The sequence below is a fragment of the Stegodyphus dumicola genome, chromosome 9, assembly GCF_044657685.1.
Source record: "Stegodyphus dumicola isolate Sdum_Otavi_A_Nest chromosome 9, ASM4465768v1".
Lineage (NCBI taxonomy): Eukaryota > Metazoa > Arthropoda > Arachnida > Araneae > Eresidae > Stegodyphus > Stegodyphus dumicola.
In genome coordinates, this window is record NC_140776.1 from 123331972 (window position 1) to 123356057 (window position 24086).

The window sequence follows — 24086 nt, forward strand, 5'->3', positions numbered from 1 at the left end:
TGCTGTGGGTCCATCCAGTGATGTAGTCCCTTTTAATAATATCAGCATGATCGTTCAAGTTACGATTTTTAGTAAATGGCAAGAATTATCAGATGGTCAGTTGAATAATAAATTAAGGAGTGTAAACCCGGTAACAGAGTATTGGGAAGTGAATAGGAATTGGAAGAAGGAGGTTTTGTTAATTCGTTTAAGAATCGGCCACACCTGAATCGCTCATAGTTACCTATTAATAGTGGGGAGTGAGCCAGTGTGTCTTACTGTGATAGTGTTCTATCTGTACCTCATTTTTTAATAGTGTGTTCTTATTTTAACGGATTGTGTTTGAAGCATGTTAATGAGTGTTACTTGCTTCTTGATCATTTAATCGGTGAAGAGGTTAATACTAATTTTTTTCAATAACTGAAAGAGGTTTTTTTCTACCATTTTATTTGATTTAGCTTTAAATGTGTGCTTGTATATTAATATTATTTATTCTAATATGTCTCATGTTTTCAGTATCATTCTGTTGTTCATCGAAATCATTATCTGAGTTTTTACAAATTTCTTCACCACAGCATTCGTGATTTGTTTATTAACTTAATTTTTAAATCGGCCTTTCTTTAAACTTCTGTTTAAATTATTAAGTGCTGTTTCTATGTCTGATTAATTGCCTTTGAAATTGCTAAAGTTTTGTTCAAAATCTGCTCCAACCTAAGGTTACTTTTTGTTAATTTTGAAAACTAGAGGTTGGTATTTTAGGGAGTTCATGTTCCATCACATTGGCTGAAAGGTAAAGTCCCTAAGCACATTCAAATCCTGGTAAAGAGGCTCTTTGAATGGGTATTTTGTGGTTTTCCCATGTGTGATGTATTTGCAAGACGATTTCCATTAGAAAATATTCCATCAAGGCATCTTTCTCCGTAGGCACATAGCCAAGATAGATTATTTTTTTAACAGCGGATGATATTTCCTTGAGACAGTGTCTGATACAGTTCATTAAATGTTTCATGGTAAGAAATGCTAAGTTTTTTAATACCTCTTATAATCTATCCTTTTCATTCTTCATTTTGGTCAATCGCTATTCCAAAATCAGTCATTTCTTGTGCCTTTTTCTAACTATTCATCTAACTTCTTGTAAGTTAGATGAATATTCTTCATTTTCACTGCTTTCACGGTCTGCTAGTGTTATGAGATCATCCAATTCTTCATTTGTCATTCCCAAATGATTATTTAATTAATCAGTCTTCCATATCTGAAAATTCTGAGCCACCCAATGCTTTTGCAGTTTGACTTGCAGTCCTTGGCTTCATTTTTAATCGATGAAATTTCTTTAAATTTGAACTTTTGGTCATTTATTATTAATGAATTCACTTGTTTGCATTCAAGTTTAATCATTTCTGTGCAGTATCTTACGTTAAATTGCTTCCTAAATACCATTAGTGTGTCATGTTTTCCTTCATCTAATGCTTTATATGTAGAAATATGAACATGCCTGACATATAGACTTTGAATATTTTTATGATTCTGTGATCCATTGGTTGGATTAAGGAAGTAGTGTTCAGTGAAAGGAATAAAAGCTTTACATTTGGATGCAATGTTGTGAGGGCTTCAGCTCTTTGTTTTGGAACATTACCAACAATTATGAAAAGCTTAAAATTCTGGTTTTGCTGTTCTAAGCAATGTTTGGTTTCTTTAATGAATGAAATTTCAAACCAGTCATTAAAGAAGACTATTGTAATATGGCTGACACTCTGCAGCATAACATGTATAATTTGAATTGGACAAATTTAGTGAAGACAATTAAGATAAGCACGTATATGCAAAACAGTGTTCTGTAAAGGTTTACTATATATTTATTTTATTTTATTTTATTATATATATATATATATATATATATATATATATATATATATATATTTTAACATTTATTCTGAGTTAAAATGGTGTAGCAGCTTGATTTTCGGAATTGAAAAGAAGCTAAAATAGATAATCTCTTATTTGTTTGTCAGTCTTTTTAGCTCAAAGGGCGTTAGCCCAGAAGGGCTATTAATTTTGTTTTAGCATTTTGCATTGAATAACTATAAATGGCATATCACTTTTCAAATTGTTGCCACCAAATGTTAGAGCTTTGCATTATATTTAAAGTAATTAAATAATGAAGAAACTGCATAAATGTATGTATGTTTCTTGCATTGTGATAAAACAATGTTACCTAGAGTCATCAAATCTTGAATAATGTTATCTTCCAACGAATATGGGTATCTGTAAGGCCTAATTTGGAATTTGTTCTATTATCAATTTCATATTTTGTAACCTTTAACAAATTTTTGATTAACAAACTCAACAATTTCAAAGCGAGCAGTGGCAACACTGTATGAAAAAAAAATTTTTTTTATCTCCGGCGTGTGACACTGCATATCGGAAATTCTAAAGATATGCTTATTTTAAAATTATTTCGTGATATTGCTTTTGAATTGAATTTTATGGTTAAGTGCAAAGAACATTAAATTTAGTAACTATACGTAACACACAAAACGTTAAAAAAAGCCCCTTTTGACATAAAATCTGAAAGCTTTCAGATTTTTTATTTATTTCTCTCTCTCTCTTTTAGCATATGAAACATTGGAGCAGGTGCAAGAAGAATTGTATGATGTATCTAATGGCTCTTCCTTAACAGCAGTAGCATTGTATGATTATCAGGCTGGTAAGTGTTGAGATTCAAAACTTCCTTTGCTCATTTAAATTAGTTTATAATTAAAAGTATATTTTATCTAGTAATTATTTGCTGCCTGTTAACTTCTGTAAACTCACCATTGTATTCTCTTTTACCAGCTGATAGTGATGAAATATCTTTTGATCCTGATGATATTATTACAAACATTGAAATGGTATGTAATCTTAAATTTTTCATTTTATATTTTTATTTTAATACATAAGGATACAAAAAGAAGTAATTAAATTCAAAAAACTTAATTTTGTGTTTAATTTTTATATTATCAAGTTAAATCATTTTAGTAAATTTAAAAGAGATAAATATAATCCTTTTACTGTCAAACACACTGAATTGATTCAAAGAGGAATTTTTAATGTATATAGTGTCTTTTTAACTTGTGGATGAAACATTTATAAAAGGTATGAAAATATTACTGAAATGTTATGCACAAAAGACAAAATATTACTTCTTAGTAAGTATAACAAATTATTACCTCGGAATAAGTATAATTTGTTTATTAAGTTTTTAATGTATTCAGTAACTATATTTACTAGAATTAAAGACTACAAAAAGGGTTTATACATTATCAATGTATTGGGAAACTCGCTGCAGCTTTGCTTATGTTTTCAGTCCATTCTTCTATCCTGACAGAGTGAGGAGATGGTGCCATCCGCTAGATAAAAGTGGTGCAATTAGGGATATAAATTGGTGTTCTCCGTGCGCAAGCTGAACTCTACTTGCTGACTTGTCTGGGTAGACTCTGGAATGGAACCTCTTGAAAATAAACTCTCCCATTTCTTTACTCAACATGCTTCTTCTGTTCAGTTCTTGATTTTGTTTTCAACTAAGACTTCGGTGATGTTTTTTGGCCAGTGTTAGAGAGGTTAGCATGTGTGGTTGCTTTAAGGTTGTTCCCTTCTTAACTCATCAGCTAATTCATTCCTGTGGATATCAGCATGACTTCATATCCATTATAGGTGGATGATCCAATCATCAGTGATAAGTTTGACAAGGATTTAACATTCATTAGGGGTCCTATTGCAGTTGGTGGGTGTGTTGCTTATAGGAGTGGGGATAGCTGTTTGCGAATCAATGAGGAATACTGCATGTCAAATGCAGATTTGGTCCTGCTATTTTCTTAGTTATTCAGCTGCCATGTGGACTATATAATCCCCCTATTATAGAAGCTGGTACCTGGATCGACTGTGGCACAGCGGTCAAAGAGTTTGCAGTCCACCTCTGCTCCTATTCCAGAGCTGCTTAGCCTGGAACCATCAGTATAAACATGTATAGCCATTCGTCTTCAGGATACCTAGTGTGGATCAGTGTACAAGTTCTTCAAGGATTGCCATAAACTTAGAGACTGTCTGTTGCAAGAGGGAAGTGTGTTTTACAGGCAATACCGGGAAGACAGCTTGATGATGTCTGAGAGGCTCTAGTGTGTGCATGGGCGTAGCCAGGATAGGAGCTAGAGCGAGGTGCAAATGGTGTTAGACCGAGAAAACAAAACTATGATATGGCACGAATTTATTAGTGGTAGAGTAGATAAAATTGCTAAGCACCAGTAATTTGATTTGAAAGCAAATTAATTGGTTAACTGCATGAGTATTTTTGTGCTTTCCCCCCCCCTTGTGTATTATAAACTGAATATGAGCCAGTTTGCCTCAGAAAATTCTAAAACACCTTTCCTTCCGAATAGCCCTCACATGTTTTGCTACAGTTGAATAAACAAGCAAATAAAGAACGGAACTGGAAATACATGGATTTAAACAGATTGTTCAAATATGGGAGATAGGAATAAAGAGAATTCCGAACATTTTTTATCTGGTCTTTAATTCATGTTACAATAATTTTTTTGCTATCTGAAATAAATCGATTCTAAAACTTTTCTGTTTCTGTTCTTGTTTCTAGAACAAGCTTTCGATAGACACTTAACATACACAGCCCATTTAAGCAATTCTCTCTCATTGTAGTGCGCAATCAAGTTTTTTCTCTACGCAGGGTACTAAATGAGCACTAAATAGTACACATAGTACATGGTTGAGACAAAGATATAAGAAGAGCACGTTTCATTTCCGGGAAAAAAAATTTGTCGCTTCTTTTACCAAATCTTCCATAGTTAATTCCTTCATGTTGTCGAACTCTAGTTTCTTCATTTTCCAGAAATTATACCAGAGTTCTCTCTCACTGTCAAAATTTTTCGAATTCTAAAAATCGCAAAAGCAGTCTGAGTTTTTGGTAAATTCTTCCACTGGCATCTTTAGCATAGCCACAGGATGTAATAACAACAAAGAAAACGCTGGTAAATTATTGCTGGAAAATATTTCTTCCAGTGATAGTTTTGAGGAATCCAGATAAGGGATAATAAGAGACCTTTTCCAGAATTCATTGGTTGTAGATGCTGGAGGATTTAGCAATGTTTTTGCAGTTTTACAATTCTCAGTGCTTGCAATTCGGTGCCCATGCTCTCAGCCATAGCACTTGCAAAAGACATAATTTCCTGGTGTAAAACATCTGTTGCTCTATGGTGTTCTTTGACAAGCATTAAAATTCTGTTTATGTGGTCTACACATTGTAGCAAATTTAAATTTTTATGCTGTAAAATATTAGCCTCAGGTTCTAGCAGAGCTAAATATTTTGCAATTAGTCCTATGTTCACGATAAATTCAGATTTTGGTTGCAATGTGATTAGAAAGCAGTTTTCTTGGTAGATGCATTACCTTCTTTTGATAACTTTTCCAGTCCCAGTACTATGTTTATAAAATGCTCTTTAAATATACTAATACTTCTGTATTTCTGAGAACAGAGGGTGTCACATAAGTTCGGAATATTTTCTATATATCTTCTTCTTAGAATGGATTCACGAAAAATGTTTACCACATCCATTACTGCAGCAATAGTATTTCTGATATGCAGTTTACATTGTTCACAACTAAGTTTGGTTTGTGACTGGCACAATGGAAAAACAAAACTTCTTTATAATTCTGTTGCATTATCTTCTGCACACCACTGATATTCCATGCCATAGTTGAACATCCATCGTAACCCTGTCCAACACATTTATGTGGATCAAAACCTTTCCTTTTCAGAAAAATGTCTAATTCAAAACGAGCATCCATTGCATTTAGTTCAATAAATCCTAGGAATTCTTCCCGGACAGCCATCCTTTTCTGCATCAAAATATTGAATACCAATTGAAAATTGCTCCTTCCCAGATATATATCGCTTGTTTCGTCTGCTATTATGCTGTAAGCAGAAGCTTTTATTGCATCTCATACTATAGTGTCTTTCATTACCAATCAATACAAATTGATCAATTTGTTTTTGATCTGAGGTGACATATAAGTAGCATTTTTACCACCTTTTTGGAAATGACTTTGCAAATTTTTATCTCTTGCTTCGATTCTTAGACAAATCAGGTACTGATAATTTCCTTCCTGTTTCGTCTTACCCCTTAGGTCATGGTTTCCACAAAATGTGATTATGGAAATTATTGACGCTATTACGTTTTGATTTTCTTCCATTACTTTTTTGTGCCCAGAAACAGGTTCACTTTCTAGAAAATTCTTGGCAGCGATTACTGATGCTTTGTGCCATTTATTTGAAAAGTGACTTTTACACACTTCATGCATGACATGATAATGAGTTAATGGCTTAATAATGAAGGAACCCCAAGCATCTTTCACTAATGCAGAAGCAAGGGGGGAAGAACACAGTACAAGCATAATGCTCCTTTTACACTTTTTGAATATGCGAGCCAAGAAGCATAAGTCTTTAGCTGCTCATGTCTAAACATTTTTTCGAATGGGTAACATCTGCTGCAAAATCATAATTTTCATCAGGTATCCAAGAACATTTTAATATTTCCATCTGTAGATGTGTGGCCATTGATGATGAACACCGTAACCATCTTCCCAAATCGTGGCTGCAACCTTAAAGAGTAATACAATACAAAGTCTGAAATTCGGACGTCCATTATCCGGAATGATCTAAAATCCAGACCTCAAAACTACCAACAACGTTTTCTCGTAGGCTTTACGCATGCACATTTAATTCCCCCCCTCCACGCATAATGAAACATCTGGAGAGTCCCGATTCTTAATTTTACTTCGACAGTAAGTAAAATACCTTGTTATTGAAGAAACAGTCATTTTAGCCTAAATTTGTACGATCAGTAATTTGGCTCCGTTGCTGCATATTTGCTTGGCATACATCTCAAACATTCCACACAGATACATCGTTGATCTGACGCCAACCTGGCAAATCATTATTTATTATACTTTCCTTTTATCACCGCATATTTATCAAAACATAACAAATTGAGTAATGACTCATGTAGCGATGCCTAAAGAATTTTTTATGCTAGTAATTGAATAATAAAGGAGTGTGGTAACCTTTTATGTTGACATTACAGATTTAAAATAAATGCGCTAAAAAATGTTGACGAGGAAAAATTTCTTTGCATGTGCTAAAAATAGATTTTGTTAATGATGCTCATAGACCCAAAGATTACATTTAGGGATATTTGAATTAAGAATAACTGATTTGTTATTCACATAAACCCAGTACCAGCGCCAGGGCTCATATGGCCACATTCAATCGCAGAATTTAGGACCCACAGAGACTGCATTAGGCGGTAAGATAACTAGTGCCGGCCCTCAATAAGGCTTAAATATATGTTGGAAATTTATTTATTCAGAACTCTGATAAGCCTTAAGCATGTGCAAGAAATAGACATACAGTGGTGGCCAAAATTTTGGACACTTTTGGAAATTTTTATGTTTTTGAACTTTGTATGCTTATAGAAAACATTACGTTTCACAAAATGAAAACTTGTATATATCATTTTAAAGAGAATTTAATTCTGAATTCAATACAAAACACAAAATTCAATTATTTGCAATACAAAAAAAAGTTAAACGATAATAGTTATCGATATACATTAGATAGTGATGATTGCAGTGAGTTATCAGTACTTAGTAAGGTACCCTTTATTTTTGATTACGGCTTCACATCGACGTTTCATTGAGCTGACAAGAGTTTTAAGCTCTTCTTTCATTATTACATGATGCCAGGAAACAACTCTGATGGAAGGTAGAAGTTTGGTTCTAGAATAGTATCAATGTATTTTCTGGCATTCAGTGTCCAATCGATGACATGAAGGTGACCAATACCATCTGCTGACATGCATGACCAAATCATAACACTATCTGGGTTCTTCACAGTTGCTTGAATGCAGTCAGGATGTAGCTCTTCTCCTATTCTATGTCTTACATATTTTCGCCCATCACTACCGAATAACGATATCTTAGTTTCATCACTCCATATAACTTGTGACCACTGATCATCTGTCCAATTAATGTGTTCCTTTGCCCACTGTACTCTTTTTTTTGTTCCTGAAAGTTAAGATAAGGCTTTTTTCATGGAATTCTACCTCTCAGTCCAACATCTGTTAATCTCCTGATTGTTCTTGAACTGACAGAAACACCAGCATCATTCAGATCACTTCTGATGGCCACTGATGACATTTTTCTATCTTGGAGACATAGTCTTTTTATTCTTCTGTCATCAATAGATGTGGTGCATCTTTTTCGGCCTTTTCCTTCTTTGTTTTTTATTGAATTTGTCTCCTGATATCGTAAACAAAACTTTCGGACTCCAGATGTAGTCACTGAACCATCCACCTGTCTTGCAATTTCAGCATAGGAAAGACCACTTTCTCGTAACACAATAATATTACATCTCTTTCTAGGTGTCCAATCTACTCTTTTATTTGATGTCATTGCTTCTTGACTAAATATTAAAATTTTTTACAGAAATTCCTACTTGTAATTGCAGTGTATAAGAAACAGGTCCTCCTTCTACAGAACAAAGCAAAATAATGAATTGTTTCAAGTGTAAACATGATGTCAGCTTCTACTGGCAGTTACTAACATTTGATTGGTTATTTCTCAGAACAGTGATTGTCCAGGAAAGCTAGACATTACAAACCACTTCATAACTGTGTGTTTTATTTCTATTAAAGTACATATAACTTTTTTTGTATTGCAAATAATTGAATTTTGTGTTTTGTATTGAATTCAGTAATAAATTGTCTTTAAAATGATATATACCAAGTTCAAAAACATAAAAATTTTCAAAAGTGTCCACAATTTTGGCCACCACTGTAAATATACTAAATAACTAAACTAATACAATTCAGGCTTAATTGTCTCGGTGCACGATAGAAACAAGCTAAAATTTAACTGAACAACTTGTCATTAGCCGCCAAGCTCATGATGCATAGCCAAATATATATAGTGAAGGATAACTAAATTTGATGATGATAGCCGCTAATTTTAAAGGTTTTCAGATATTGCAAAACAACTGTGAAATTTTCCAATTAACCGATTTTGTAAAGAAATGTGGAGAAGCCATAATAAGTTAAGATAATGTAAAAGAAGTTTTTATATCATGAATGGCGAAATCTGTAGTATGGTTCTAGATCCAGAAAATACAGTCAAAAGTCGTTAATCCGGACTCGTCGGGACTTTGGCGATTCTGGATTATAGATCATCAGTTTAAATCTCGTAAGATGGCATGCAGAAATTCTAAAATTAAAAATATGAAACCGTAATTTATGAAATAAAGAACAATTATGATCTAAAGAGTATCAAAATTTACAAAAAAAAAAAAAAAAAAAAAAAAAAAAAGCTTAATATTTATTTGTTTACTTTATTAAACATTTCTTTAAATGTAAGTTGTTTAAGTTGCTTCGTTTTATATGATAATACTTTCTCCTTAATTCTATAAACAGACATAATTTCTTGTTCTGTTACAAAGTTCCGCTGTTCAAGTCCCGTTAATTGCTGTGCCAAGAATACCGACTAACTTGTCAATCGAAATTTTTTCGTTTTCACTAACCTCTCTGTCACATTCTTCATGTCTTTATCCATTTTTTGGAGAAATTCCACTTTTTATTTGTTGGACATCGAAACATACTTTCGTTTTGTAGATCCTTTGGAAGTTCCAGCATCGGAAATTCTATTTGACATAATCGAAATTTCAAGTTTCTATACTATTAAAATCTGTGCGCGTCTGTCTGTGTGTTTGTGTGTTTGTAACATCATCTCCTCGGGAACGGCTGGGTGCAGAACTTAGCGGAAGGTACCGTTGGATTCGGAATTCCCGTGGCTCGCTATATTGACCATCGGCATCTTCGTGCGACCTTAATTAGCCGAGATATTAATTAAAAACTGCTTTTTCCCCTACGTTTTGCACTTTCTTTCACGGGTTTCCCCTATTTTAGGGATTTGGCTGAGTGCCAAATTCGTTTTTCTGGAATATCTCGGGAACGGAGAGGAGTTGGACTTCGAAACGCATATCACCGTATTCGAAAAAAATCAACAAATCCATCGATACCGGTCCCATCTTACGACAATAATCAGCGGAATTATTAATTAAAAACGGCGAAAACGTTACTTCATTTTTCGGAGTGGCAACTGTCTCCGAATTAGATAAGATAAAAATACTTTCTGCAAAGCGCCGGGGGGGGGGGGGACAATTGCTTCCGCTCCAGATTTGTGATGGCGAAAGGTCACGTGTCAATATCTTTTTTCTTAAATAACTATGGAACGGTGCTGAGTTGGAATTCGAGACAGGTATCTTCGGATTCTAAAAAATTCTGCGAATCCATTGATACCATTCTCATCTTCGTAGGACTTTAATCTGCTGATATATTAATTAAAAACTGTGAAAACGCTAATTTTTATGCTCATTTTTCTTGAACGGCCGGAAATAAAAATCAAGGTTAATATTCTGAAGTTGAAGCACGCGATTGCATGTTAACTCACTGTATTTTGAAAATATTTCGTTAATGTAGGTATTTTAAATAAACTGCTGCTTTTTGCAATTTTTTTTATGTCTGGTGAGGATAATTGCGGCGGTAGGTTATTTCCACATTATTTCTTTTACTGATATTGTGTAAAAGTTGTTATATTACATTAAATTTAAATGATGACGTTCTTGAAGTTGTACAACTTTAATTAGCTGAGATATTAATTAAATAAACCTGAAAGCGCTATTTCTTTTAAATATGTTATTATTTTTTGGAATAATAAATTATTTTTTTCGAATAATATATTTTTTCATGGCTTTAGATACATCCACTTAATTTACATATCCTGTTTGAATTTAAATGATATTGTAAATTAATTCGCAGCAAAAATAATAATTATCTTTTTTTACAATTAAAATTTAATTGAATATTAGCTTTATACGAATAGAGAATATTTCTTAAACTCAAATTTCATTCCTTGCAGCAATGACGCAAGAGTTATTTAAATTTGATTTAACTGTATTCTTGTGAAACAATTTTTTTGTAATTTTGTGCGGATTCTGTTGATGTTTAAAAAAATGAATTTTCATAAAGAATATTCTCTTGGAATAATAAACCCGAAAATATTCGTGATTATATTTCGTACAACGGCCCATTAGCGGCTGAGTCGCTGAACACTGGTAGTTCGGTCCAACTTTCGAATCACGGCGCAAGGACTGCCTGCATGGGTGTTTTCGTGCTTTTCCACATGTATATTGTGTATGCAAGATATTGGGGGCGCATACATTAATAAAGCGGGCGCAGCCTGCGCAATACCACTGAACACTGGTAGTTCGGACCAACTTTCGAATCCTGGCGAGCGGGCTGGCAGCATGAGTGTTTTCGTAATTTTACGCAAGTGTATCGTGTTTGGAGTATCTTCTGGATGAATACGTGAATATAATGCTGAAAACTGGTAGTTCGGTCCAACTTTCGAATCCCGGCAAGCGGGCTGACAGCATGTGTGTTTTCGAGATTTTCTGCATTTTTAACGTTTATGAAGTATCTTGTGGATGCACACGTGGATAAGGCGGGCGCAGAACACTGGTAGTTCGATCCAAATTTCGAAAACCGACGAATAGGCTGGCTGCATAGGTGTTTTTGTAATTTTACGCATGTGTATCGAGTACGCAGTATCTTCTCCATGCATATGTGAATAATACGGGTGCAGCCAGCGCAAATCCGCTGAACACAGGTAGTTGGGTCCAACTTTCGAATCCCGGCGAGTGGGCTGGCTCCATGGGTATGTTCGTGATTTTCCGCATGTGCAACGTATATGCAGTATCCTGTGTATGCATACGTGAATAAAGCGGGCACAGCACGGGTAAAATCGCTGAACGCTGGTAGTTCTGTCCAAATTTCGAATTCCGGAAGACGGGCTGGCTGCTTGGGTGTTTCCGTGATTTTCCGCATGTGTATCGTGTATGCAGTATTTTATGCCTGCATACCTTAATGAAGAGGGCGCAGCCCAGGTAAAATCGATGTACACCGGTAGTTCGGTCCAACTTTCAAATCGCGGTGAGCGGGCTCCTTGCATGGGTGTTTTGGTGATTTTCCGCATGTGTATAGTGTATGCAGTATTTTCTGGATGCATAGGTGAATAAAGCGGGCGCGGCCCGCTGAACACTGGTAGTTTGGTCTAACTTTCGTATACCCGCGAAAGGGCTGGCTGCATGGGTGGTTTCGTGATTTTAGCCATATGTATCATGTATGCAGTATCCGCTGAACATATGTATCATGTATGAAATCCGCTGAACACTGGTAGTTCGGTCCAACTTTCCAATCCCGGCGAGCGGGCTGAGTGCCTAAGTGTTTTCGTGATTTTCCGCATGTGTATCATGTATGCAGGATGGATCTTCAGGATGGATATGTGAATAAAGCGGACACAGCCCGCTCAAAACCTCTAAACACCGATAGTTCGCTCGAACTTTCGATCCCGGCGAACGGTCTGTCCAACTTTCAAATAAAGGCCAATAACAGCGGGCTTCAGCCCGCTCAGCTGGCGGGCTTGCCCGCTAGTACTTTTATAAAATTGCTCTTAACAGTCTGCAAAAAATAATAAACGGGATCCAATTCAAAGATTAAGGAACAACGCAATCATTAACATTAACTGAAATAGATAATTAGAGCTTACACCGTCCGTTATACATTAAAAACGCAGGCGAAAACGTATTCTGCACTTGCGCACACGCATATGCGCAGTAGTCAAGGTCTTACGCGCACGTGTAAAACGCTTGTGCGCATGTGCCAACGCAGCGCATGCACAGAAAGTTTTTAGCTTTGAGGTCCGGATTATAGATCATTCCGGATTATGGGTGTCCGAATTAACGACTTTTGACTGTACCGCTAACGATACTGAGGAAAGTGACAGAGAAGTTACTGAAAACCAGAAAATTTCGATTGACAAGTTATTCGGAATTCTCGAAATAGCAGTTACAGGACTTTAATAATGTAACTAAACAAAAAATTATCTCTGTCTACAGAATTAAAGAGAAAGTATTAGCACAAAAAATGAAGCAACTTAAAACAACTTACATTGAAAGAAATGTTTAATAAGGTAAACAAATAAATATTAAGCCTTTTTTTATATAAATTTTGATACTCTTTAGATCATAAATGCTTTATTAGTTCATAAATCATGATTTCATATTTTTAATTTTATAATTTCTACATGCCATCTTACTAGATTTAAACTGATGATCTATTATCTGGAAAAATCCCAAATCTGGAGTCGTGCCGAAGTCCCGATGGGTCCGGATTTCGAACTTTGTACTGTAGAAACCGAAACAGAATAATATAAAAAAACCTTGTTGGACATTGAAAATAATATAAGAAACAGAGAAAACCTTTTGCTAACTTGTTAGTTGAACTAAAAGAAAGAGTTCCATTTGTTTAGGAGGTTGCAACTATACCTCCCTGCACCCATGGCTACGCCCCTGGGTGTGTGTGTGTGTTAAACTTGTACTTCATTTTTAACTGTTTAGCATGTTGGTTTATACAGCAAGTAACTGTTATTTTTAACTGTTCACAACTTCATTTTTAACTGTAGTGTGGGGATCATTTGAGTTTTGAGTCTGGCACTAGCTGGTCTGTAGCTGTCCCAGTGTATGTGATCTACATGTCTTGTCTTTTACCAGAATTTAAGAGTGAACTTTTCTTTTCTTGTTTCGAGAGGTTCGGTGCTCATTTGTATTTCCATTGCTCTTATTGGAGTTAAAAAAGTGCCATTGGTTTTTAAGCCTCAAGGCATTGTTCTAAACCTTGTCAAGCTTTTTAAGGTTGGGATTTGCTGGTCATAAAGATCACTCTTCATGCATAGATCATAGTTGGTCTCATGCTTGTTTTATAGGCGGTTGCCAGAACATCTTGTGTGCAGCCTGATCCCAATGAGCCAGGTTTTTTTAGGCTAACCATCATTTCATCATGTTATTTACCCCTGTGCAAAGCCTTGTCTTAGTTGCTTATACAGTAATGTTGCATTTAGGAATTTTGTTTGGATGAGGTGTTGCACTTTCTGAGGTTTGCACAATTTTTTATCCTTTTCAGCATGTTTCCGTCACCCCAAGTTCTCTCAGCATACATAGGAGGGGATCTCTCCAGACTTTTATCATAGGTTCCTATGAAATTAATCGGGACAACCGAAGTGCGATGGAATCCGTTCTTGACCACCTGTGTGAACTTGACTATTTGGGCGACAGTTGAGCAATGTTGGTGGAAATTTGCCTGCTCACTGATTGTCCCCTTTGTCTCGAAGAAGTTTTGTAGCCGAAGCTCAACCATTTTTTCTGTTATTTTTTAACATGTACTGGTGAGTAATATAGGCCTGTAGCTCCTGAGGTTATTTCGTAGCTTGCCTTTCTGACAGATAAGGATTATTTCAGCCTTCTTCCACTAACTTGGAATCAATTTCTGCCAGGTTAGTTAATGAGTTTCAAAAACTATCCTTGGCTGCATCCACTAGGTTCTTGATAAATTCCAGAAATATTCTTCCAGACTGGCCTTTTTTTTCGGGGGGGGGTTCTTTGTAGAGTTGATGGCAATATCAAGTTATCCCATAATGAATGGTTCATCCATTGCCAAGAATTCTGAAGTTGCTAGATCGCTTCTTTTATATATTTCTCCTCAGGATTTCAAATCGATCCTTTATCTAACTTTCTTAGAGACAACAGAGGCTTAGTATTTGCATTTAGAATTGGCTACTTTGGCTGGGCTGGTCAGGGTTTTGCCATTTCTCACACCATAATCTTGTGTTCCAGAGCAGTTTGTACTTCTTTATGAAGCCCTGGCTTGCACCTTTTGGCTGCTTTGATGATCCTTTTTATAAATTCTGCTGCCAACTGGTTTGGGTTGCTGTTTCTCAAGCTTGGTGGAAGATCTGCATCTGAGATTTGGTTGTGTTTCATTAAGTCTACTTTTTTGAAAATTCCTTCTTGTTAAGAAGATGATGGTGTTGCCTTCCTTTTACTGATGTCCAGGAGGAGAGTGTTGATGCCAGCAACCTTCAACTGTGTTTTCTAATTTGAAAGTAGACCTCTTTCTAAGCCTTCCTGGGCCAGAGTAAATCAGGCATGCTGTTGTGGCCAGCGAAAGATAAGAAGGTGGAAACAGATGCCATCTGGATCAAACTTGTGGTGTCAATCAAATTTCCAATAGCATGGCCTGGAGGGTTAGTGCTGATATCCCTAGCAATGGAAGTGGGCCTTAATGTCTCTGGGTGCCATGGATCTCTTAAGTCATGCAGTATCAGCAATGTGTTTGGTGTTAATTGTTGTCTAGGGGGGTTGTAGACTCCCAGAATGTTGTAATGGTGTTTGTTGTTCCTTTGCTTCATGAAGGTTGGTTCATGCTTTTCGCTTTCATCCATGTTGTGGAGTACTTTAAATTTGCAAGCTAAGCTGTCTGTAGCCCACTTATAATGCCTAAGGCCATTTGTCTTGATCTGGATAAGAAAAAATTGGTTAAACTTGTAATATCATGAAATGTAGGAAAATCTGTTGATGCTTCAGCCTCAACTGTGATGAAAACATCTGCGTCCATTTTATAAATAATAGTTTTGAGTAATTTAGGCCGCCCACATTCCAGAAGAGTATGCAGAGTCCTTCCTCGGAGCTCTGGGAAGGACTGTTCCTTTGTATGTCATGTCTGCTCATTTTTGTTTAACTCATGTAGCATAGCTTCTTTGTAGCAGATTTGGCGTTACCCGGTATGTAACACATAAGAGGCCTGCTATGTTACACCCCATGTTTATAAGTTAAATAGTTGGTGACGAGAGAAAATCTGTTGATACAGAAATCAATTGCAAAGTCCTTAAATACACCTGCAACAACAATAAATAAAATATTAAATCAAGATTTACAACTTAAAAAAGCTAAAAATCATAATATTTATCAGCTTTCGTCAAGACATATGGCTCAACATAAAATAATCTGAGAACAATGTATGAAAACTGTTTAGCAGGAGATAAATGGAAATATATTGTGGTTTTTTGTAAGATCTGTCTCTTCTTTTTCACATAAATTTAATGAAATCCTGCAAATGAACCTGGAAAACTCTTGCACAGGCATGGAGTAAATACCAGCACAAAAGAAGGAAGAAGATAATCCTTTATTAATTCCAACTAAAAACAGAAAGACACGATCTTTGTGCTTTACAATAACACCATCAACTTGTTGTGAAACTTAAATGTAGAACATAAATCAATTCAAAGTCTAACTAGAATAGTGCTGGATTAGTGCACTAAAGTATGGCTAACTTAGGTTGACTCAACAAAACCTAACAGGCATGACAATTATCTGAAATGGCCAAGGGGTGTACTAGCATAACAACAATATAGCAATGAAAGGTGCGCTGCCTAGCTGGAAACACACTATGAATAAACTCAGATTCACCCATTTAAATATTCACTTCACTTAACTTTAAATTTACATCCTGGTGAGGAAATGTGAAGGGAAATTGAAGAGTTCCGGGATGGTATTAAACTGAAAATAATTTGTTATGCAAAATAAAGGAAATCCTACAACTTGATGAACTATGGATTTACCTAAATAACTGCAACAAAAAAAGGTCCTTTTATTATCGAAAGTGAAGAAAGAAAATGTACTAACCTGGTTCCAGCCATGCAAAAAAAGTTTCAATGAGGGATTTGTGATTTTCACAGAATTCTCTTACAATGGAAAATTAAAAATAAGAAGAGTGGGAAAAAATGTTAAAATCAGCATACTATGAAGTAAAGCAACTAGCCGTACTAAAAAATTCCACTGCATTCCTTGAAAAAGTGTAGACTGATACAGAGAGTGCATACATACCTTTTCAGTGTATTCCTGTAAAGTCCCCTGACATTTCACATATGGACATTGTGCCTATGGTCTTTTCAAAAACGTTCTTTCGAAGCACGAACCTTCCACGGTTATGGACTCTGGAAAGTAGTGAAAGAAGAACGGAAATCACTACCCATGGAAATTTTATCATGGAAGCTTTTTTACCATGGAAATCATTATGCAGAATTACAGTGCAGAAAAAGGGCTATACACCATGAGGTGATGTAGAAAGGGGGGAATACCTTCAGGGTTGCCACGCTACCTGGAAAACCGGGAGAACCGGGAAAAGTCAGGGAATTCGAAAATTGACCAAAATATTCAGGGAAAAGTCAGGGAATTTTAAGTATTTTTGTCAAAATCTGGAAAAGTCAGGGAAGTTCATACAACGATCCCGCCAAAAAAAGCGATTTTTGTGCCGACGTCGGAAGAGGTAACTTTTTTGACGAATTATGTATCACGTGAGTGTCATTCGGGTAGCTGGCATAGAGCCAATTTTCGCAGCTCCAATTTGATTGTCTTTTAGAAAGGCAAAGCAACTTTTGGTTTTCAGTATTCTCGAGAATCGCATGTGCAGTGCATGAACTAAAGAAAGTACCTGTTCTCGTATGAAACAAAATGGGTTTAATCCTAGTATACGGTACTATGGAGGTTAGAATCAAAGAATATGTATTGTAAAGAAGGAAAATCTCTCTGCAACAGACGTGGCTGTGGCTCCATTCCATCATAGAGGGAAACAGCTGTGCATGTCTGATATATCTGTCACCAAAGCTCGAAACCGGTGTCGAAGTTCGAAGGTCACGTTATCAAGAGTTCATAAAATGAATATCGTTTAAAATTTCTTTAACCACTTGCGCTAAAAAGACGTGCCACGCACGTCAAGATGCTTTTGTCTCAAACCGCGGGCGACGTGAACACCACGTCGATAAGCATTTATCGCAAAAATGAAAATAACGTGGTGCACACGTCGCCTAACAACGAGATTGTTTATTTCTCGAGTTACTGCTCTGGACTGCACTCGCAGATGCGGAGCGGCGTAAATGAGACACTTTACCGCTTGTTATATTGTAGCGCACGGCACCGCAACCGTGAAGTTTAGTCTTAGCGCAAGTGGTTAAACTGTAAAGGAAAAGAAAATATTTTTTGGCGCAAGTAAATTAATTCATGGATTAGTTATTTTCAGAGAAAAAAAAAAAAAAAAACTACGAAAATCCGTATTTAAAATTATTGCGAAAAATCCAAGAAGAAACGTCCTTTGATAAAACGTTTCTTCTTGGATTTTTCGCAATAATTTAAAAACGGATTTTCGTACTTTTCTTTTTGTCAAAGAGCGTTTCTTCTTAACACGTGTTTCTCAATTTCCTGTACACATCGCGGAGAGGATAATTCTGACCGCCAGGTTCCGTCGCCAAATCCCTTGGCAAATTTTCCCTCCGCATTCTAGCGGCGTAATAGCATTTTACTTGTATGGAACCTTTTCTTCTTTACATAGACGTTCTTTGTTGGTTAGAATAATAATGGGATTTGGCGACATCTTGATGCGCAGTAAACGGGTCATTTTGGTCTTGGCGACAATTTTCAAAATCGTGCCAAAGCCTTACCGTATACTAGAATTTTACCGCAAAATCTTTTTAAACCTTTTTTTTTTATTATTTTTTTTTTTTTTTTTTTTTTTTTTTTTTAATAAATACCTTGCCATTTTGCAGTAAAATAAAAAAATAGTAATCAGTCATCTAGGCTAGCCATGTAATATAACTATATTCGCTAAAATATAGATGATTATTCTAATTCAATTTTTAAGTAATTATTTTTATGTTATTCATATAATTTAATGTTGCTTCTTCCCTCTAAATTTATTTATTATTAGTAAATAATATTTCCAAATTTCAGGAAATTTTCTCTGGCATAATCCTGAAATTAATTATAGCAGTATGATGACATACCATCACGAAATTTAATGCACATATTTTTTCCTTATGTATGCTGCAAAATAAACATAAAATACCTCAATTTATTAAAATAGATTTCTTTCTTTCATTTAGCTGCAGAATGTCTGCAAAAAAAGCCTTATTTTATTCCAGATTGGGAAGATTCTAATCTCAGTCTTCAGTGGAGAAAACAACAACTATTATAATTATATTTGTGTTTTCAAGTGTTAAGGTTTTAAGAACATACCTCACGCAAATTAAATTTACCTAAAATCTAACCTAACTATTTAGCATTGTGTTGTGATTTATAAGGACCGGATTAGCCTCGTGTTGAACTGGTGATGATCATGAGTAATAATTAAATAAAACATACATTTGTTATCCAATATATATATCTTAAATTTTATTAAGTTTCTTAAGTGGAAAACTAAACAAAATTATCAAACAAAGTATACCAAGAATAATTAAGAATAAATATCCTCTGGGATTTATTGAATAATTAAGTGAATTTGCTACACAATACAAGTAATACCATAATTAATTTACCTCTTAGCACAGCCAACGTACATTACGCAGATAGACTGGAATTTTCTTGAAACACACCTGGAAAAGTCAGGGAATTTCATTCTCCTGTTTGAGTGACAACCCTGTACCTTATATACTCGCCCTTTTAAAGAGAGGCTGGGGATTAGGGGACCCAATTGCCAATTCTTAGTGGTGACGAATTATCATTATCTTGATGGTGATGAATTACCCACCTTTTAGTTTAGGCAGCACTTGTCATTTAGAATTTTTTCAAAGTTAGGAAACTGAAGAAACTCGCAATGCCATCGCGAAAATTCGAACTCCAGACCTCTCTAATATATGTCGAATGGGCTTCCATGAAGGCCTGCGGGGAGAAAATACCTCATGTAAGCTAAGCTTTTAATGTGTTTTTTTTTTTTTTTTTTTTATCTGAATCATATTTTAAATGGTTCAGTAACCTCAGTCATGCATCCTAAAGGGAGTTAAAGGCAGTTTGGGTTTTTTCTAGCATAATGTCACCGCATAGCATGAAAACCTTCCAGGAATTCCTGGTTTTTCTTATTTCAAGATGAGCAGCCATGTGCTATGTATCATGTATGAAATGGTGGCTGTGACTATTTCTGTTTATAAAACTTTTAAGTAAGGTGAAGATTTTTGTGTAAATACTCTCAGTACTGTGAATAAAAAAGGTTTGTTTTTTTTATGTTGCTAAGTCCACTTAGATACGTTTAATTACTTAAATCAAATTTAAATAGCCATCATTATAATTGATTGAATTGTTATGTGGGCTATTTAAATTTGTTTAATTAATAAATAAATTTAATGCTTAATGCTATTTTATTGAAGATAGAGCCATTACTTTCCCCCTTTTTTTTTTTTTTTTTTTTTTTTTTTTTTTTTTTTTTTTGATAGCCACTTTCTAACCCAGTGTTTCTCAAACTTATTTCTTCTACCGCTCCCTTTGAAAATCAATTATTTTTCATCGCCCACCATTTTTTATACACTTCTAAAACTTAAAACCACAATTTCATTACTTTAATTAATTTAGTTATAGTGTGCTATATTAGTCGGTTCTGGTGTTTAAACTTACATTCTAAACTAGAAATTTTTACCAGTGAGAGCAATTAAAACGCAACTTTATAATATTAATAATATATTTTAATCAAATTAGAAGAAACAATATAGATAGGTAATCAATTTTGGTTTTTAAACTAATCTAATGGGATGGATGAATTTGATGATTTTTAACAAGTTTGTTGGTATCAGGTTCGATTTTACTCAAAAACAGTCGTAAGTCACCGCATTTGGTAACTTGCAAATGATTTCTCTTTTTAGTAAGCAGTGTTGTGACAGCGCTAAATCCACGTTCACACAAATATGACGATGGGAATGATATCAAAAATTGTTGAACGATCGACCACAATCCAGGGTACAACTGCGGAATTGACTTTTATAGTCAAAATTGTTGGTAGCCATTTTTAAATTTGCTTTTTATTTCCTCGTTCGTTGTCAGTTCTATAAGTTCTTCTTCCAACTGGGGTGATATTGCTATGTTGACTTTTGAAAAAGGATCTAACACCCAGTCTGGTATTTCCAATTTCAAAATGTCCTGGAATCTTTCAATAAAATCACTGTGAAGATTTTCCAAATGTTGGCAGTAGACGAGCAAGTTGTCGTTGCAGGATACTGATAAATTGGGAAAATTATGGAACTCACGTCTGCCGATATTCTTCTTGTGTAAGAGCAGCTTGGCTACGAAAGCAGCGACGATATTTTTTGTTTTTATTAAGTTCAAGTCATTGCCTTGAAGTTGGAGATTCATATCATTAAACAATGTATAAAGGTCTGTCAGGTATGCGATATCATTCTTTGATGTGATGAGATTTTCGCGCAATGCTGTGTCTTTGTTTTCCAAGAACTCTATGACAGAATCAAACAGATTGTAAAAACGAGTCAGACAGTTTCCTTTTGATAGCCAACGCACTTCTGTAACACAAAGCTGATTAAATAATCTGTCATTTAAAGAGTTGTTTTGGATTTTATTGACTGCTCTGATGACATGTTGCAATGATTGAAACAGTCGTTCACTTAAATTTCTAGCAACCAAATGCTGTCGATGTATAATGCAATGTACAGCAATCACATCAGGAATTTTGTTTTTTAAGTATGACATGAAGCTTTTCTGAGACCCTGTCATAGCTGGAGCATCATCTGTAGCAGCTGATATAATATTCTTCAAGGGAATTTCTTTTTCATCACAAAACTTTTCCAGTGTTTTAAATATGGTTTCTCCTTTTGTGTCTGTCTCTAAATTTCTAGCAAATAAAAGTTCTTGACATATTGTTTCATCTTTAATGAACCTCACATAAGACAACAACAATGCTTCATTAGTTGGTAAAGTGGACTCATCCAACTAAATTGAAAATTGACTAGTCTTCAGATGATTGCACAATGACTCTTCAATGTTTTCAGCCATTTCATCAATTCGTCGTTGCACAGAATTATTGCTCAAAGGAATTTTTCGAATTATATCTGCTGCCAGTTTATGGAGCACAGTAGTTATAACCTCTTTTATCGCTGGCAAAATTAACGTTTCTCCGATGGTGTGTGGTTTACCTGTTTGAACAATTAACAGAGAGATATTGTATAAAGCTTGAAGTCTGTCATCGTCTTGCTTAGCAGCCATCGAAAAAAGTTTCAATACACTTGGCTGGGCATTATGCTTCTTTTCCAGATCTTGAAAATAGGCTACATTTTTGTCCTTCTTATCTGGATGCATTTTATTTAAATGATCTTGAAGTCTTGAAGGCTTCATCGCTTTGTTTGAAAATGTTTTTGAACAAAGAAGGCACAAAGGCAAAGATGGGTTTGTCGAATTTTCTATGAATCCATATTTAATATATTCTGCACTGTATTGCCGTTTCTTCTTTTTTGCTTGCAACATGGCTGTTTTTTTTTTTTTTTTTTCCCCAAAAAATATGTAAATAAAGTGTTGAACTTAAATACTTGTTTAAAGATAGCGCGCGAAACCACTAATGAAAATATAAGAAAAATTACGAGCTTTTATATAGGATTTAAATACAGCAAGCACCTACAAGAATAAGACAAACATGCACAAACTCGTTTATCTCTTTCGACGCTCAATCGTACTGAGCAAGTAGGACAAGTATCGATGAACCAGCCGATTGCTATCACGTACAGTCCGTTTTCGTATTGCAAAACCGCCACCTGTCGACGATTCTATTCTGAAAAAGGGTGATACGGTGAGATGGACTTTTTACTCAGACCGGTTTTTCAGAAGCACGGAAGCATGCATGTTAAGTAAACATTTCTCTTTTGTCTCAACTCTATTTTGATGAACTCGAAGCAGACCTGATGCATGCGTAAAAGCGCTGAAGGTTTCTCCAAACGAAAACGGACAGTACATCTACGGAGCACAACATCATAAGTGCATCGGCTCCCACAGTTAGTCTTTTCCCCCAGAATGTTTGTCACATTTGGCGATTCATGCATTTACACAGCTGTATGCTTTTCGTCATTTTATAACGTACGCACATACGGCGTGTGGGCTATCCTACGAAATCTATGTTAAGTATTTATACCATCATACAGGGTAGAAATATAAACTAAGTATTCGTTATTCTGTAGTAGGTAGGTTTTAATTCTAGTGAAATTTAAAATATAAAGTAAATCAAATTACAAATCTGCCATCGCCCCCTAACCCACGTCAATGCCCCCCTCTAGTAAAAAAAAAAGAGGGGGGACACTTCTATATCTTTTGTTCTACTAAACTGATTGACGAAATTCAAATGTGTTTGTCATGTCTGGAAAGCACGACTTAGGATATACATTAGATTTATATATAACATTGTTCTAACATAGGTATTTTGACACAACATCAGACTTTTTTCTGAAATGACATACCAATTTTTTTCCATATTTCGACTCTACAATTCAAATTATGCTTAAATATTAAATTTGGTGAAATTTGGTGCAAAATTTACTGAAAAATTCATGAATTTATCTGGGCATATTTTTTTCAGTTTGCACCTAGCATTTGGTAAACTTCTTAATATATGGCAACCCATTTTCCTTTCCCTTCCATTGTGCAGGACTGGAAAAAAGTCACATTGTTCCTAGCCTTTTACATAGTGCACAAGCAGAAAAAAGTCACATCGTTCCTCCTTTCAAATAATTTTAACAAAGTGCTAAACCATATTTGATGTTATCGTTTTCAACAAATATGCCAAATTTTAAAGTGCGCCAATATATAAATTCACGTATTTTTGAATTCACGAAATTTTGAATAAAACATCGTAATTTTTTGAAGGTATGCTTACAAATACATCTACTTTAAGATGATGGTAAAAATTATATAGGTTATAATTAAAAATGTGTTTCAAAAAATTTATAAAAATTATTTAAAAATAAATCATAAAAAAAGGGCAAAGTTTATTTGGAATGAACCTAAATTTTGAAACGTGAAAGAAAGAATCAAATAAGTTTAATAAAAAATGAGATATTAATAAATATATGCCAAACTCATTTAACCTTGAGGATCTAAAATTTTGAGAGCCAATTTTTTAAAAACTACTTGTGTGATTTTTTACAAAACTTGGCAGTTTAGTATAATTTGAGTGGTAGAATCGAAATATTGAAAAAAAATTGGCATGTCATTTAAAAACAATGATCGATTTTGTGTCAAAATACCTATATTAGAGCAACGATATATGTAAATCTAGTACATATCCTAAGTCGCACTTTCGAGGCAT

At 34.9% G+C, this 24086-nt stretch overlaps 1 protein-coding gene across 3 annotated transcripts in view; it reads left to right on the forward strand.

Annotated features, from left to right (window-relative positions):
• The window catches only part of Cortactin (cortactin), a 119342-nt gene that overhangs the window by 87607 nt on the left and 7649 nt on the right, over positions 1 to 24086 (forward strand). For all 3 annotated transcript variants that reach the window (XM_085824040.1, XM_085824042.1, XM_085824041.1), the window contains 2 exons: positions 2591 to 2683; positions 2812 to 2867. In XM_085824040.1, the coding sequence (XP_085680166.1) occupies positions 2591 to 2683; positions 2812 to 2867 (149 nt within the window). The remainder of the gene's footprint in view (positions 1 to 2590; positions 2684 to 2811; positions 2868 to 24086) is intronic.